Source organism: Penicillium canescens, assembly GCF_028828765.1.
Source record: "Penicillium canescens strain IBT 15451 chromosome Unknown utg000006l_segment0_segment0, whole genome shotgun sequence".
Lineage (NCBI taxonomy): Eukaryota > Fungi > Ascomycota > Eurotiomycetes > Eurotiales > Aspergillaceae > Penicillium > Penicillium canescens.
The window spans coordinates 2235604-2252451 of NW_026703968.1; the positions used below are offsets into that span (position 1 = coordinate 2235604).

Sequence of the window (16848 nt, forward strand, 5' to 3'; positions counted from 1 at the left end):
GAGACACTTCCTTTACATAGATTTAGCTTAGCTTTGAATAGAACCCATTTCTGACTTGGTTCCCAGCTTTAATACTTGACAGGACCTGGTTGTCAAGACATGCAGCCTGCCTGGTGCATAGGGCCGATATTTGTCCGAGGCCTCGCCCTTGTTCTCTCGGGTTGCTCTCCGATTGATGCTTATGCAGTTCTTATACAATTCTTGCTAGGGTTTCCCAGCTTGGTAACCCTTAGATTCTTAAGTGCTCCCCAGCCTATATAGACCTAAAGCCTTCCGAGAGAAGCCCTGTAAAGAAACCTGATTTCTCTCTCTCTCTCTCTCTCTCTCTCTCTCTCTCTCTCTTACACACACACACACACACACACACACTCACACACACACACACTCACACACACACACTCACACACACACGCACAGTTCTTGGCCTATCGTTCACATATTCACTCACTAGAATACTCAGTCGTATACATGTGCAAGAAGACAAAGTGTATATATATACTCAACAAAGCCTATGGATGTGGACCTCAAAAAGATGGTATCCCAGTTTCAACATTCATCGCTTCATGAAAAGAGAGACCAAAAAAGATACGAGTTCAACAGCCTGCTAGTCTCTAAAATTATCACATCGGCCCCTTAAGAAGCTGTGGCTTTCCGACGTAGTATACACTAAATATCCTCCGACGATAACCCTCGAATCACAAGTAAAGTGTTGGATCAAATACGGGTGATCTGCACGAATCCACGCTATTTTTAGTGGGTGTATGTTGTGCCCTGGCAGGCAAGGCTCAGGAACACGAGTTGCCAAGCTTCAACAAGGTTCCGGTTAAGCGTGTCAACATCGAGCACCTGCATACCACTGGATTCTTCACGGGGATATACGAGATCTGCTGTTCGAAAATAGATTTGGCCCTATGGACTCTTGCTCTCAGCCCCTTACGTTGGTCGCTCTAGACACGGGATTTTGGAAGTAATTTGCGAATACGAATTAGAAATGCCTTGAAACGGGGACTTTCTATACGAGATCCGTGGGGTCCAAAATGAGGGATCGAGGGCTCACATTCTTCACAGTGAACATTCTGGGGATCACAGTGAAGGGACCCTGAGGTATAAAGCCATTGTTGAATCCCCGAATTCCACTCATCCATCAGCTCATACCATCGCAAACTCCAATACTCTGAACAATTCGGCAACCAAGAAATCAATTTTCAACATCTAGCTCATCAAGATGCATTTCCAAGTCGTGGCCCTCTCCTTCGCACTCCTCTCCCCCGTTATCAACGCATACCCCATCACCGGAGACACCGTCAACTGCCGCTCCGGCCCAGGAACTTCTTACTCCGTGGTCAAATCCTACAAGAAGGGCACCGACGTTGCAATCACCTGCCAAGCTTCCGGCACCGACGTCAAGGGCGACAGCATCTGGGACAAAACCGCTGATGGCTGCTACGTTGCCGATTACTACGTGAAAACAGGTAGCTCCAGCTACGTTACCAAGAAATGCGACGGCAGCAGCGGTGGTGATGGTGGTGGTAGCAGCGGCAATCTGCCCGGTCTTTCATCGACCCAGTCCAAGCATGCCAAAGCTATCATTGGAGAAGCGAAGAAAGAAGACCTAGGTCGTCAGGGTTGTCTTGCTGGTATTGCAACTGCTCTTGTTGAGGTGAGAACTATTTGGCATCTTCTGCAGTCCTTTGAATCTATTCTAACGCTCTCTAGTCGAACATCCTCATCTACGCCAACAAGGATGTCCCTTCTTCACTCAACTATCCCCATGATGCCGTGGGTTCGGACTATGATAGTGTGGGCATCTTCCAGCAACGCGCCAAGTACTATCCAGACATCGCTGCCGACATGGATGCCGCAAAGTCAGCCGCCCAGTTCTTTAAGGGTATGAAGGGAGTTAGTGGCTGGAAGACTATGGAGGTGGGCAAGCTTTGCCAGAAGGTGCAGGGCTCAGCTTATCCCTCTCGGTATGCGGAACGTGTGGATGAGGCTAAGAAGATCTGTGCTGCTGGTGGTTTGTAGACGATTACTTGTCTTTCCTTTGCTTTCTATATTTTGCCAAATTGGGATTATATTTTGTGTTTCTAGATCTGAAGAATGTGTTTTGTCATGCAGTTATGTTGCCAGGCTGGTGATATACTAGTAAAAACATGACAGCATCTTTTTTTCTTTTTCATATCATTCATCTGGGTTTGCACTTATCTTACTACATTTCGCGAATCCCACACTATTACAGCCGATGCTCAAACATTATGGAATCTATTATAGACCCGTATGTCCTCCGTATGGAGGCCATGTTAGGGCTAGAAGTTTACTGTAGGGTAGGCGATATAACATTACGCTACTGTACATCCACCAGTTTACAACCTTTATAACCATTAACAATTTACTTAACAGACTTAACAAAACAAAAAGCCCAAGCACATCAAAAAGGCCCCTAACCCCCAAGCCCCCAAACCATGAGCCTATAGAAATCACATGTACCTCGGCGCCGCATGAGGCTCCCTAGTGCAAAGTCAATCCACGTAGATCCCAATGGATACACCTCCATCTCAAAAAACTGTTCGCATCCAATGCCGTCTACCCCGGTTCCCAGACCCCGGACTTGAATACGCGTGTACACCATGTTCCCCGCTAAAGCACATGCCTCATGCCATATACCCACATGCCACATGCGATCTAACTAGCACACTACGCAATGGGCATGAAGCCCGGTACTCCGTAAATCCCGCACTCCTAGGCCCAGAATGGCTACATTAAATGCCGGTTGTTCGACTCCAATTCCAGTAACTCTGGTAGCTGTGTCGGTGGGGAAGAGGGGCTAATGCTCATTCGGTATGTCAATGCTGTAAGTTTGGGTTGGGGCAGGGTAGGCTTGATCCGGCCGATCAATTTCGAGGGTTGATCAGACTACTTTTTGGGTCCAGATGCGGTCAATGGCGTACTGCGAACTGAAATTTGAAGTTTGCAGTTTGAACGAACGGGTTCGGGTGTGGATGCGGGGTACTGCTTGCCTCTTTGGGTATATAGTATAGGGATTGAATATTACAATTGAATCAATCTATAACTGTTAATATAATAATGCAAGTTAACTACCATAACCCCATTCAACAAGAAACATACAATGGCCAAGTCAAACAATGAAGTCCCCCCATACTCCGACCCCAAAAACAAGACCACTCAATCCTCTGTAGAACATCTGACACTCAACCGTCAACCAATTTAATCTAAAACTCTTGACCCTATACACACAACAGATCTAGACTCACACCAAGACAAACTCCAAGACTACAAAAAAATCCCTCTCGCCATCACATACCCAACCCACCAAAAAGCCAATCTAATAAACTCCCCGAACCCCGGACCCTGCCCAAGTAGCTTAACAAAACCCAGCCTCTTAATATAACACCAGGTATCAGATGTATTCTACCATAGCAATAATGTAACAGGATCGCTTAGAAATCTCACCTAATCAAATTATCACCTAAACTAGCGTCCATGTAACAATACTAGCGCCGCACGGCACCGGAGTCTGTACTCCAACGGGGCTTACGACATCCCGACTCCACCCAGTTGGGCAGGCACCCCCTAGGGAGAGTCAATGCAGGAACGGCGCTCCTGCCACGTTGGGGCTGGTTAGTTTCAGCCTTCTTGCCTGCTCTGGGTCCTGTTTTCTTCTCTTATAACGGGTTGCCTTTGAGATTCTCCGTGCGTATTCGCATATCCCGTGGGTTACCTGGTATCTTAGCCTTAGCCTTGGCCTTGGCCTTTTAGGTTGTTGATTTGACTTTCGAAGGATTCTAGATCGTACGGACGGGTTAGTTGCCGGGTTTCGCTGTTGAGCTGAGTTTAGTTTAGTTTAGCCTTGGTATATGCCAATCTTTTCTTTACCTTGGTTCTTTTGGTTCGCTTCTGTGGGACGGGTACTCCGTACTCCCCTCCCGTATTGTGTACCGTGTGGCTGCGTAGGTGTGGATGTGGTACGTGTGTCGCAGTGTTTATTATTGTACGGAGTTTAGGGGGTCTATTGTTGCACTTGGATTGAATTGGATTAGGTATCCACTGTTAATGTTCAGACTGGTCTTGCAGAGCTTGGCTACGGTAAGTATGCATGTACATGTACTGGTGGAAGATCAGTAACTAAGTAGCATTGAATGTGGGTACGGAACCCGTCGAAACTACAATCACACCTATGATATCCACTCCTCGAACCTTGGCTTCAGAAGTACAATGCTGTGAGCGCAGTGCTGAACAGGGTTCAGGGTTGTATACACTCATCACAGCCATCCCATCACAATCACATTATCTATCTCTCGGGCATACCGAGGCGGGGTTCAGTTCTATAACTAGAGTAATATGTACAACGCAGTGGATGAGATCGAGATGTAAATCTCAAATTAAATTGAAGTTAAGATTTAAATTGCAGAATGGAGATGAGTGGGGATAGGAGTAGATTTGAGATTGGAGTCGAGGGTGGAGCATCGTATACGGGATGCAATCATAGTATGTTTCGTTCACGTACAGATGTATTAAAAATAAGTGTGGGAACTACAGATATCCACTCTAGGTTAGAGACGAAGTTGAAACGAACTAGACACACGTGGGAATTTTTCCTAGCCTCGACACCCCCAGCATAGTAAAAACAGTGAGTGAGACAACCCTGTAACACCAGTGTCGCGACCCTAAACCAGCCTCGTTTTGAGAGACAGTTGAAACAGAGAATCAGGAAGAGAACCAAATGAGTAATTCTTTTAGTTAAAAAAAGATGGTAAAAAAAGCTCATGTAAACGTAACAAATACAAAGCAATTAAAAACATTAATCTCGTGTATACCCCGGTGCAAAAGTCGCCTGAGGATCCCACTCACGCACCGTCGTCGGCGACTCAGGCGGTCTGGGCCCCGAAAAGCTCATGGAGGGCCGAATATAGCGGGCCTCCTGTCCGAAATGGGCCCTGCGGTCGAAAGCGGGACTAGGGCTGGCGATCGGACTCCGGGCCCGGTCCTGGTGCTCGACGGGGCTAGGCGAACGCATGAACGTATCGGGGCTCTTAACGGATGTGGTAAGCATCTCGAAACCCTTGTTATCAACAAAACGGGTGTGCGCATCGGCGGAGACGAATTCGTTTCGGCGTGATGTGCGCTTGAAGAGGTCCAGCCAGCCGGCAAACATTGAGGGTCGGGCGAAGAGGATGAAGTTCCAGAAGCCTACTAGCGAGAGGAGGAATACCACTGCTAGGATGGTTGCTTCATTGGGGCCGATTGCTGCTGCTTCGGAGCGGCAGGCGACTCTGTCGCCCCGGGTTTCCACTAGGCATAGGAGCCAGGGTGTGGCGTCTTCGACGTTTTGGGCTGTTGGGGCGGTGGCGTTGTCGAGCTCGATGAATACTACTGCGAAGTAGATTACGTTGGCGATGATGATTAAGACAAGGGCTACGCCGCGCCATTGGAGTTGGAGGATGCGGCGAATTCGGCGGTAGGCCTGGCGGGCGGTTACTGTGCGCACGCTGGCGTCGTAGGAGGGGAGGCCGGAGCTGTTTGTTGTTGAGGCGGATCTGTCGAAGAGAGAGCGGAGGTAGATATGGGTGCAGTAGCCCATTGTTGAAAGTTGGAAGAAGAGCGCCGCGGCGGCGAAGACCATGATTGGGATCCAGTAGTCCTGTAGAGCGTGGGTGACATTGATATGGCAGATCTCGCCGAACCGGAAGGATACGCCCGTTAGGATCAGCATCACAGTTAGGCCGATTGCTGGGATACCGAAGCCACAGACGAAGGCTCCCCACATGAACTTAGGTCCGAGGACGACTTCCCAGCAGACTTGGAGGTGGAAGGCGATTGTGCGAATGAAACTCCACATCACCACCATCCATCCGCCAAATAGTAAGAAAGACCCGGAGAATGCGCAGGACAGATCAGAGTGCATGTCATTTGGGGTAATGGCATTGTAACATTGCTGAGGTTTGGCACCGAGGGGGATGATGAAAGCGATCTAGTCATCGTTAGTATAGGACTAGAACAGCAGGCGCAATCAACTTACCTCCATGCAACAAATGCCTAGCGTGAAGCAGATACTCAAATAGTGACGGTGAGTCCATTTGACCGGTAAAACGGCGTAGGAAGCCAGCAAGAATATACAGAGCGGGAGAATAGCAACACTGATCCAGCTCGCGACATCGATTTTCTTGTCCAGATCTGTAGCGCATTAGACACTAACGATATACCCAGTGCATCCTAACTCACCAGCGTCATATCTCCATTCAGCGAGCGGACATGGCAGACAGCATGAGTAAGTATTGTTGCCAAAAGATATGTCCTCGCAATAACGACCATCGACAAACCCCCCGATGGTTGGGAAGAGGGACTCCTGTAGGAAAGGAGCTGGACAGTCTCCGTTCAAGGATGCCATATTGGGCGAAGCTGCATTATCCTATCGAGAGAACGCGCCAGCGCGAGAGGATCGCGCGTGTCAAAAAGTTGAGATAGTAGAAAAGGAGCCTAAGTGTGGGAACGGGATGTATAAGTTATAGAGCCGGTGGAGACTGAACGGACCAAGGTCTGTTCTCACACGAGCGCATGGCAATTAGGTCAAACTCAATCCCGAGCCCTTGGCATGGGTAATATTACCTGGAAGCGAACATGCAGGGGGCAAAGATCTACATTCTTGGGTTAACATTCTGGAACTCGGCTTGAGGAACGTGAACAACTTACTTTAGGGATTTGATCCAACCTGCCGAAAATATGTGAACATTTTACACTTTTGGGATATTGTACAATCGCAACTGAGAAAATGGCAATGTCTCTAGTTTACGCCACTGGAGGAGGGGGGTCGGGTGGTGCATCTGGCCTAGATCTAACTGCCCCTGTTAAGTTGCCCCCCGGGACTATACTTACTTGGACTTAGCGTCATACAATTGCAACTAATTAGACTAATTAGCCTGTACTCTGGACTCTGGGCTCTGTATTCTGTATTCTGTATTCTGTAAACTATTTACACTACGAACTATTCTCGCCTCCACAATTCTGCATTTCTGCATTTCTGCGCGAGGCTATAGCTGACAGCTGACAGGTACAGATCAAAGTCAAAGCTGAACTTGCACCTCGCCCCTGCCAAGTAGTATGTTCCAACATTCCAATCCCAGTCTCTCCCCAGTCTCTACAACGAATTCCATCTCCCACCTAGCCAGAGTATCACCAATACCTTGCCATAGTTGCGTTAATCCACCCAATCACCACCACGAACCCACCCCCCACCGTGATATCCCCCAGCATTCGCCCTAAACAAGACCAATCGGAGAATCCATGTCTGTAATGGTCCTACAGTATGCGATCTATCAATGCCCATAAGCTGATTCTACTTCCGGTGTACCACAGCATCCCGATCCTCGTGTTGGCTCACTATTTCTCTCTATCGACCACTCGAGTCGGATCCGAGTAGGAAAACGTTAGCTCAGGATCTCATACGCAGATCACATCGACTTCCTCCCATATTTCAGCGCCAGCCACTCAGCCCCCGTGACCCTACAGACTGCAGACCAGCCAAACACTCGACCCAGAGCATGATCTACGATTTGGCGTTGCTCTTTCCCCTCATTATCGTGATCGCTCATTTCGATTGTGTCCACTTGTAATCCTCACAGATCCAACATTGAAATAACGGCTTGTACAGCCCCAACGCCCGCGCTAAGTGGGATTACCCCGCCACCAATGCTAGACCTGTTCTCGCTTTATCCTCCCTCTATCTTCCTCTTCTGGTCATCATTCGCTTCTGTCGATACCCTTGGCTACAAGAACAGACTCCTCGCTCTGAAGTTGAGCTGCCAATCCGGGCACAGCGTTGTGCATGTCCTGTCTGTGCATCGACCGGCGTGAACACCCAGATGCCTAGATCGGTTGGTTAGTGGTGGGCCACATCAAGTGGTTATCAGCTTGCGCAGTGGTAGGTGTCGCGAACTTGTTCGGTGTCGGAGATTGAATGGGGTCAGTGCTGGTAGAAGCAGCAGGAGAGCGCTTGCATACGGTGCGTCAACCCACTCCTTTCTCTCTCTAATACTGTCTTTCGAATGTCCTGATGTTTATCGTGCAAATCTGGGAACTACTATTATACAAGCACTCCAGACACTCGAACTATACCAAATCACCGTGTCAAGAGGAAGCCCATCAAGATACAATTCCAGCAGAGCAGATCTAATATATACGATGTGTGCACAGTCTGATGCCTGATGTTATCTCCTTACCTTGCCAGGGAAGTCTGACATTCATTCAACACAGGCAAGCGGACAACAGCACAACCAGTGGAATGAGAGTCCTCGATTTATGCATGTCGGCTTTGGGTTTACTAGGCACCCCTTCTCTACATCTTATACCGACGCCATGTGAATGGACTACACCGGCTTCTTGCTTCATGTTTCTCCGCGATAGAGAGCAAACGTCGGTTTATCAAGTCGACCTCAGAGCTGGGATATTCACTGTCAGAGTCCGTATTCATCTGTATACAGTGTTCACACCCACTAAAGCCATGTGTTCTGCCAAAGTTCCCAAAACTTACTACCAGATCAGGTTTTGACCAAGACGTGAACATCCAGTGATGTCTAGCCCATTTCTATATTTGGCAAGCTTAATCCCCACGTGCTCCTACACTCTAACTATAAACCACAGCCCACATGACCCTGCAAGAAATATTTAATATAAGTTAATCTATGTGACAGCTCCGACTATCCCTACTTCATCAAAAGGTATCATTCACATCACATCACACCCAGCCCAGAACCTGATAGGAAACATCGCCATACTTTCCATTCCATTCCTATCTACTATAACCCCATCCTCATCCCCATCCAAAAGCAAGCAAGGCGTCACACACCTTACTGTACAGTAGCCAAACCCCACACCCCACAAGCCCCGGCATGTCTAATCAAAGTAAGCCGGGGGGAACCCGACGCCGAGGGCATATACGGAAACTACCGTCATCTTGCTAAGCGCAAGACACGGGGGGAAAAAAGAGTTGTGTTCGGATAAGTTGCCCCCCGGATGGTAAATCAGTGGGGACGAGTGGATTCGGTGACAACATACTTGTAGGTCTGACGGGAAACCTGCATCTTGGGGTCTGAGTCTTGATATATTAACTAGGTGGGAGGCATATGTATTGGGTAGGGTTGGATTTAATATGAGTGTTTAACGTTATTTGTGAAGAAGAATAGGAGAATCGGGATGCAAAAGTACTCTATAGGTACGAGATACCCGGAGACACCCATCGGTTAGGCAGGGCTCGGAGGGCAGCCCTACCCCCGCTGATCGACGGTTCGGGCTCGGGCTGCGAAAACAAGATTTGGGACTGGAAACTGAACCGAACGCTGCAGAAACGAGTCGGGTTGTGGGTTTTTTAGTGTCGTGTCTTTCTATCTTGCTTTTTTTTGAGAGCAGGTTTACTCTTTCTTTTTTTCCCTCCCTAGATACTAATACTATAACTTATATTAAACATTTGTCGTGGTTCATCACTCATGTCGCTGGCCATATACACATGGCTGCGATGTTTTGTTCCCCATATTGAGCCACTTCCCGGCGTGGCTGGTGGAGAGGGCTGAGGTTCGGGTATCTATAAGGAAGCCGTCCACTTCGTCTCATATCGTCGAACCTTGTGCTGTCGCACGAAGAACCGCAACGCAGCAAACTGATCAGAGTGGACTTCAAAGCTAGTCTTCCCAAGACCAAGACTCTTCTCAGGAATCAGGCGACCGAATCGAACTCTCATCCCACCCCCACTCCTTCAACAACTGCTGAACACGATACTCAGTGGCCCAGCCCAAATCAGTCTCAATACTCCTAAGCAAACGAACAGTGGTCCGACGTTCACGCGGATCAGTCAAACACTGCCCACTAACAAAAAGCGGCTGGAGCGAATTAATCCGCACACTGCCATCCGGACGCGAAAGTCCAATACCAACAATCTCGCGACTATGGAAGGCAATCTCCGCCTCGATAGAGCGGTACGATTGAAGACGCAGAGTGATCGTGCTGCGGCGACTAGTTGACTCGTGCGGTTTATTAATGAGCAGCAAGATGCGCGCCATGTGATAATGCTGCATGGTGGAAGCGCACATAGGTAAACTGAACCAAATTTCTTGGAGGGTGGAGATATCTTCGTTTTCGGCAGGCCGGCGGTGGTGTGTGAGGCGGGAGGAGTCGATTCGCGCGCAGGGCTTGAATGTTTCTGGGACGCCGTTGTACCAGGCGTCGAGTTCGGATTCGAGGCGGTACCAGCGTTCTAGGAGGACTTGTTGGGTCACTCCTAGTGGGCCGGGGACGGTGCGGTTGTCTGTTAGGTGCATGTTGTCGCCTGAGCTTATGAAATTGACGATTTTGGATAGGATCCAGACTAGGCCGTTGCTTATTAGGTCTTCTTTCATCATGTCTTCGCCTTCTGGGTACCCTGCTGCGCCTGTGTTGCTTGGGCGGAGGAAGCCCATATTATCGAGGAGCAGACCTGCTTCTGTCCAAAGGACTGTGTCGTCTGTGTTCAGCCTCGTGTGGCATTCATTGATGACTGCGTCTGTCAGTGGGGTTGAATACAATTTGTCGAGATAATCACTCACAGGCTGCCAGATAGTCCTGTCTGGCGAAATTCCAAAACGTCGCCCGTCGTGCTTTAGAAAGCCCTGACTTCTTAGGCGTTTGATACGAGCCATCGCCAGGCGACGGACGTTGCTCAAGCGGCATCATGCCCACCTCAGCGATATCAAGCAGCGATTTCACACCACTCAGATGCCGATTCCAAGCAGGTCCCGCTGCATCGAGGAACTCATACACTGACAAAATGGCCGTCGCAGCAAGCACCTCATCCGAATGAACACCATGCGAAAGCCGACTATCAGAAACCCTTCTCCGGCGTTTACGCGGATTATCGGTATCACGACACAACTCCGAAGCCTGCCATTGACCGAACGCCTCCGGTGTACTCAGTGGAGGGAGGCCTTCATCAGGTTGCAGCTCCTTCATCAACAGCTGGATTGCTTTTTCATAATATTTTGCCCCATACCACGCAAAATCGGGGTCTTTATCAGGCCACAGTTCCATGGCGGCTTGCTGGGTACATACACCACCCATCGGGGCTTTTGCACCTTTTACACGGCCGAGTTGCTTGGCTGAGTATGCGCATGCTGCGAACTTTAAGAGCGGGTTGGATCTTGCTCGGACTGGGACGTATGATGCAAAATATGTTCCTAGATCGAATAGGTCCATCCTGCGGATCTTTGTTACTCTTTATTCATCCAAGCTGAAAGAAGAGAGACTTACCATAAGCCTGGGCCTTCGGAATAATGTCGAAGGAGGAACGCAGTCTCGAAATCTGTTTCTGCATTATCATCTGGAGCATGAGATATGCTTCTCTGTGAGAGTGCCGGCCGCGACGGCAGTATCGTACTCCTATCAGAGAGCTGAATGCTTGGATCGATGGGTGGCGACATCGAATGGGAAGGGTTGAGGAGGAAGTTGATATTGGTATTGTTGCTGGTGGACGACAGCGACATGGCAGGAGAAGCCGGGGGCATAAGGATGCTCCGGCCGCCGTGAGGAGAGTTATAGGAGGCACTATCCGAGACGGAGTGTTCTAAAGGAGAATATGGGAAACGATCGTGTGATGCGACCGCCGACAAGGCTTCCAATCTTTGTGTCTCCGCATCGCTTGTTCGGGAGCCACTACTTCCCCATCTGTGGTTTGGTGAGTGTGTCAGGGCTGAGCTACCGGGACCACCCAGCGAGGCTTCGAGGTCGTCGGCGTATGGATCGGAGTTATCGACAAAGATGACTGCAAGGGTATAAGATGAGCACTCATCCAGAACTTGTCCAAAGCAATCGGTCTCCTAGTTTCTTACCATGTTTTGGAACATCCAGCCACACACTATCTTTGTCAAACGTGTTCTTATACGAATAGAACCCGTTCAAACTACCGCGACCTTCTGGTGATTGATCAGAACTCCGGTTCATCGACGCGTTCTGCTGGTGGCGGAAGACGACACCCTCGCTCGGGCGACATTCTCGGCCGCCCTTGCGACACTGGGAACATTCGGGCTTTTGCTCGTCGCCTAGCGATGATTTAGTCGGGGTTCAAAGGGAAACATGGGATATTGGGGCGCAAAAGTGATGGGTCTCACATTTCAGCTTCCGAGTTCGACACGTTAAGCTGTATTCGTTAGTATTGAGTACTGTACGTTTTGACTCGAACTTACCATCCAGTTCTTGATCTCATACCGAAATGGTATGAATGCGACGGAGCAACATTCGAAGGGAAGATGGGGGAAACAAAAACCTGGAGATCGACTTGCGGGGGGAGGGCAGGTGACCTGGGGACGGCCCCCACAGAATTGTTCCTGAGGCCTCAAAAGGATTTGCGGATTTACACGGAGAAATGTCCGATTCTATTGTTGTACATTGTAGTTCACTATGAAGGATCTCTGAAGAATTTCTCGACAAAAGGGTATTTATTGTATTAATCGTGTCATTGTCCACGCAAGCGTGGCTATCTACATGCCTCTCCAATGTCCCTTGCGACATACATCCAGGTGACAAAAAATCGGCATATGGTACATCAAATCAGACGCATATTCACAAGGGAACTGTCAGAGACTGTATCGGCCACATGTGCCAGAAAATAAAAAGAAGATGAGATCGCGTGATTGCCGGCGCGAGAACACAGGCGAACGGAAATAAAACATTAATGAGAGCTGGGTATAGCAACGTTGCTTTCGATAAAAACAAAACAAAAACGCCAACCTTGAAAACGATCAGAGGTGTAAGTGTTTTTGGGGAAGGGGCATTAAAGGACTGGGGCGCTGGGGTTGGGCTGTCGCAGCGAGTTGAAGAGATACTCTGGGGGAAGACGCTGCATATCGGATGGTCGGTCGGTACCAAAGGTTTGAGGAGCAGCTGCGTAGCCCTGACGGCGGCGCTGCACCTTGTTCAGGATGACACCGGCCAGGACGATGAGGAAGACGCAGCCAAGGGCGCAGCAGAAGGCCACCAGGACGGCGATACCATTGGAGTGGTGCTTCGTGTTACTGGCGTAGGTGTTCTTATTCTCGGAGATGAACCTTGACATGCTACCAGACTGCCCATCAGACTTCGAGGAAAGGATGAAGGGCGTGATAGCGGTTCCATTGTAGAGTGCTGCGGATGCATTTCCAAAGTCTGGGATCACAAGGGAGCCCATAATCAGCAGCGTCTGGTAGTTGTTCAATAAAGAGGCCTCTGAATGATCCTTGGTGACAGGGAGCAACTCCAGACCACGGATGACCGAGCCCTGGGAGAAAAGATCACCAGGAGAGTGGAATTTAGAACCATCATAGCTCAAGAAGAAGGCTGAACCGTTGCTGGCAGTACCTCCGACCCAGAACTTCGAGAGGTCTTCACTGGCGGGGGTGAACGCAGTGATGTTTCCAGGGAGGTCGGACTGAGATGCACCAGTTAAAGAGGTCCATGCTTGGGCCTTGGTGTCGTAAGTAGCAATTGAGGTTTTGTTGCCTTCCACCAGGAGGTCACCCACGGCCATGAGCTTGGTTTTGCTTGCCCATTGGAGTTCCGTCACGGTGCCATCGAGAGACACACCCGGTCGGCCCCATTCGCCGCTGGTCGAATCGAAGTAACAGACAGAGGGGCAAGGGAATGTCCCGACCTGTTCGAATTTGCCTCCAATCCAGACTTCAGATGAGCTGGGTCGGTTGACGATGGAGTTGACCGTAACATTCGAGCCTTCCACGGAGGATTGTCTCGATGCAAATTTGTTATCGCTGAGGTCATAGATCACAAATCCACTCAAGGTCTCGTCGCCAATTTTGCCGGTCAAGTTTCCGCCTGCATAGAGGGTGTTGTTGTACACGAGCATGGAAGCGATCGTTGAGTTACTGTCGATACCTGACGGTAGGCCTGAGATGGTCTCATCGGTACCGTTCAGGATGGCAACGTTCTGAATGGTCGATCCATTGCTACCAGTAGCGCTGAAATGTCCACCGTAGATGGTGAGGTTGCGGTCATCACCGGTATCATATGCACCGAAGTATAGACCGGTACTCGAGATTCGATGGTCAATCTTCATTGAAAGAGGGATGAGTTGGGCGCCATCGGACTCCAGGAGCGACACTGCACTACCAGCAGTGGTACCGTCGGTAGAGAGGCTGCCAGCCAGAATGAGCGTGTCGTTGTGCGAAGCAAAGGCCGACAATTGACCACCGAACTGCATCTGGGTGACATTGAGGTTCTGGAGCCAGTCCTTTTTGGAGGGGACCCAGATGGCGAAACCAGCCACGAAGACCGCGGGGTTTCCATTTGAAGCAATGATTTGGTCAAAGTCACCGCTCACAGCGACAATAGTCTCATTGATCGAACTTGATGCGTTCAGTTCAACGGGCCAAATTGAGGTAACAGGACCGTTCAAACCGGCACCCAGGGCGGACCACTTCTTGGAGGAGAAAGAGTAAGATGCTACGTGCTCGAGGCCGTCTTCTCCCCCATCCGAGGTATCAGTGAAGCGGCCTCCGACATACAGAGTCTTATCAAGAGTAGCCATTGCCAGCACTGGGGAGTTCAAGCCAGAGCCAGACATTGCTGTGACATTTCCATCTGTAATGGACGCAATGTGGTGGATGTTGCTGTCAGAGAAATTGCCGGCAATGTAGGTCACACCGTCATACTCCTCAATACATGATACCAAGGCATCATGATCAAGGGAGGTACCCGCCTTGTTGATGTCTGACTTCGTGAGATCGGTGGTATCTGTCTTGGAGGTCGGGTCATAGTCGTACAGCCCATTGAGACCACCGGTGCTTGACAATAACTCGAAGCGGACGCGCGATGCCACAATGGTGATATCTCCTTGACCATCCTTGGCCTTGATGGTGACTTCTGGTCGGAAAGAGTCGCTGCTTGCGTCGACGTAACCAGTGTAGAATGTGTCATACTTGTCGTCGTTGTTGGTCTGATAGAAGTAGGCAGGACCAGGTTGGTCGGAATCAGAGCCGCTTGAAAGAGTGGCCGTAACATTGACAATTCCTCTGGAGCTGCAGCTGTCGTCCTGGGTACAACCGGGCGTGTAGACCTTAATGGTGTAGTTGCCGGATTTTTTGATATCAGGCTGGAATGTGACAGTAGTGGAGGAGGCATCAGAGTCGGTTACCTTCGCGGACACATACCCAGATTCGACATTCCATGAACCTGTACGTGTCGACTTGGCTGGGTATTCGATGCCTGCGCAGGTCGGTTCGTTGTATTGGTCAACGGCATATGTCAGGATCTGATCCTGGAAGACTTCAATGCCGTTCAGACCGGCTCCCTGTCCATACCAATCCAAGATTTCGATCTGGAGGCCCCGCATACCAACAGGGTTCACCATGGTGAATTCACGGTACTTCTCGGTAGTGCTGCTGGAAAGCGGGCAGGAAGAGTCACAACTGGCCTTGTTGCCTGACTCGTCGGTGTAAGTCAGGTTCATGATACCATTGTCGGGGAGCGCTCGGAGCAAGAAGTCCTTAGTACCACGTCCATCCAGATGAGTGTTGTATAGGCGAATTTTGGTTGGGAAAAAGTCAAATCCAAGGTCTGCTCTCCAGAATCCAGGTGCATAGTCGTGAAGCAGATAGGTGCTGCCCTTGGCAGCCTTTCCACTTGTCGAACAGATGATATTGCGGGGATCGGAGTAGCCACTCAAGGATGAATCTGTGTCGGAGGTGATGGTCGCATTTTGCAGGTTGAGAATTTGCCGTTCGTTTGATGAGCTGGTACTGTTGCCGAGGGAATCAAACGATCCTCCGAAGATGATGTGACCGTTATCCGCCTTCAAGATCGACCTGACTGGCCCATTCAGACCATTGAACGATAGATCCTTCCAGCCGTCGCCAGGTGCCCAAGCAACAGCGTTTGTTGTATTTTCGTATGTAAAGTTTCCTCCGACGTAAACGCGATTGGTGCTCTGATCACAAGTCACGGCCTGTACCGAGCCCGAAAGGCCTGGCAGCGCAGTGATCTTGCTGGTATTGGGATTGAAAAGCGCAGCACCGGGCGACTCAACTCCGCCCAAGCTGGTGAAGTTACCACCGACGAAAATACCCGCAAAAGTTCCATCTTTTTGTGTAAAGGGGCACATGGCCAAGATATGCGCATCGGATGATTCGAGGTTTGTGAGGATGCCGTTCGGTAACGGAGTCAGAAGGGATTGCGAGCCATTTCGAGGGATTGATTCGGACTGTTCCTTGTACTGGTAGAGCGAGACGCCGTCGAAATCACCGGTGATTGACACCCGTCCCAGCGAGGTTAGGTCTAGTTCTGGAACAGATACCGACTCGAATGACAGGGCGAAGAGGGTTGGTAAGCCCGCAAAAAGCAAGCCAGTCGCCGGCCCAAACAATGAAGAGAACCTCATTGTGAGAGCGACGACGGGCAGAAGTGTAGTCTAGTTGAAATAGTTGAAGCGAGTGTGGGAAGGGCAGGGATTAAGAATCCAGGGCCGTCAGGCCGCAACGCGTGGAAAGAAAGGAATGTAAAGAATGTGGCATAGAAAAGATCCAAAGGAATGTAAAGGAATGTATTGAGACCGAAGTCTCTCTGCCCGAGGGAATCAACGAATGACTAGAGGTGAAGAGAAGAAGAGACCCAGGGGGGCGTGTTTTTGTGAAATGAAACACTTCAATTACCCAAACTTACTCAAACTTACCAATTTTACGGGATTCCCGGCTCAACCCACGCTAGTGTACGCGCTGTAGCCAATCAGCGTTGCGTATTGTTTGTCTACCGTGGGTGGAGACCTCTGAACCGTGGGCGATGCTCTATCAGTCCACCGTTATCAACCTTGGAATTGTTGTGTTCAAG

General features: G+C 49.8%; 4 protein-coding genes across 4 annotated transcripts; 1 reads left to right on the plus strand and 3 right to left on the minus strand.

Annotated features, from left to right (window-relative positions):
• Positions 1-1225: 1225 nt before the first annotated feature.
• On the plus strand, positions 1226-2156 carry N7446_009817 (uncharacterized protein; the record flags this gene model as incomplete). The annotated part of the gene is made up of 2 exons (XM_058518562.1): positions 1226-1660; positions 1717-2156. The coding sequence occupies 2 exons, from the start codon at positions 1226-1228 to the stop codon at positions 2023-2025; spliced, it is 744 nt and encodes a 247-aa protein (XP_058369350.1). The 3' UTR covers positions 2026-2156.
• A 2663-nt stretch (positions 2157-4819) lies between these two features.
• On the minus strand, positions 4820-6406 carry gprM (the record flags this gene model as incomplete). Its single annotated transcript, XM_058518563.1, has 3 exons — positions 4820-5989; positions 6038-6192; positions 6241-6406. 3 exons carry the CDS (start codon positions 6404-6406, stop codon positions 4820-4822), a joined length of 1491 nt encoding a protein of 496 aa, XP_058369351.1.
• A 3310-nt stretch (positions 6407-9716) lies between these two features.
• N7446_009819 (uncharacterized protein) lies at positions 9717-12241 on the minus strand (the record flags this gene model as incomplete). The annotated part of the gene is made up of 6 exons (XM_058518564.1): positions 9717-10540; positions 10590-11236; positions 11290-11800; positions 11868-12077; positions 12147-12175; positions 12222-12241. The coding sequence occupies 6 exons, from the start codon at positions 12239-12241 to the stop codon at positions 9717-9719; spliced, it is 2241 nt and encodes a 746-aa protein (XP_058369352.1).
• Positions 12242-12808: 567 nt separating this feature from the next.
• On the minus strand, positions 12809-16402 carry N7446_009820 (uncharacterized protein; the record flags this gene model as incomplete). The annotated part of the gene is made up of 1 exon (XM_058518565.1): positions 12809-16402. One exon carries the CDS (start codon positions 16400-16402, stop codon positions 12809-12811), a length of 3594 nt encoding a protein of 1197 aa, XP_058369353.1.
• Between the last annotated feature and the right edge of the window lie 446 nt (positions 16403-16848).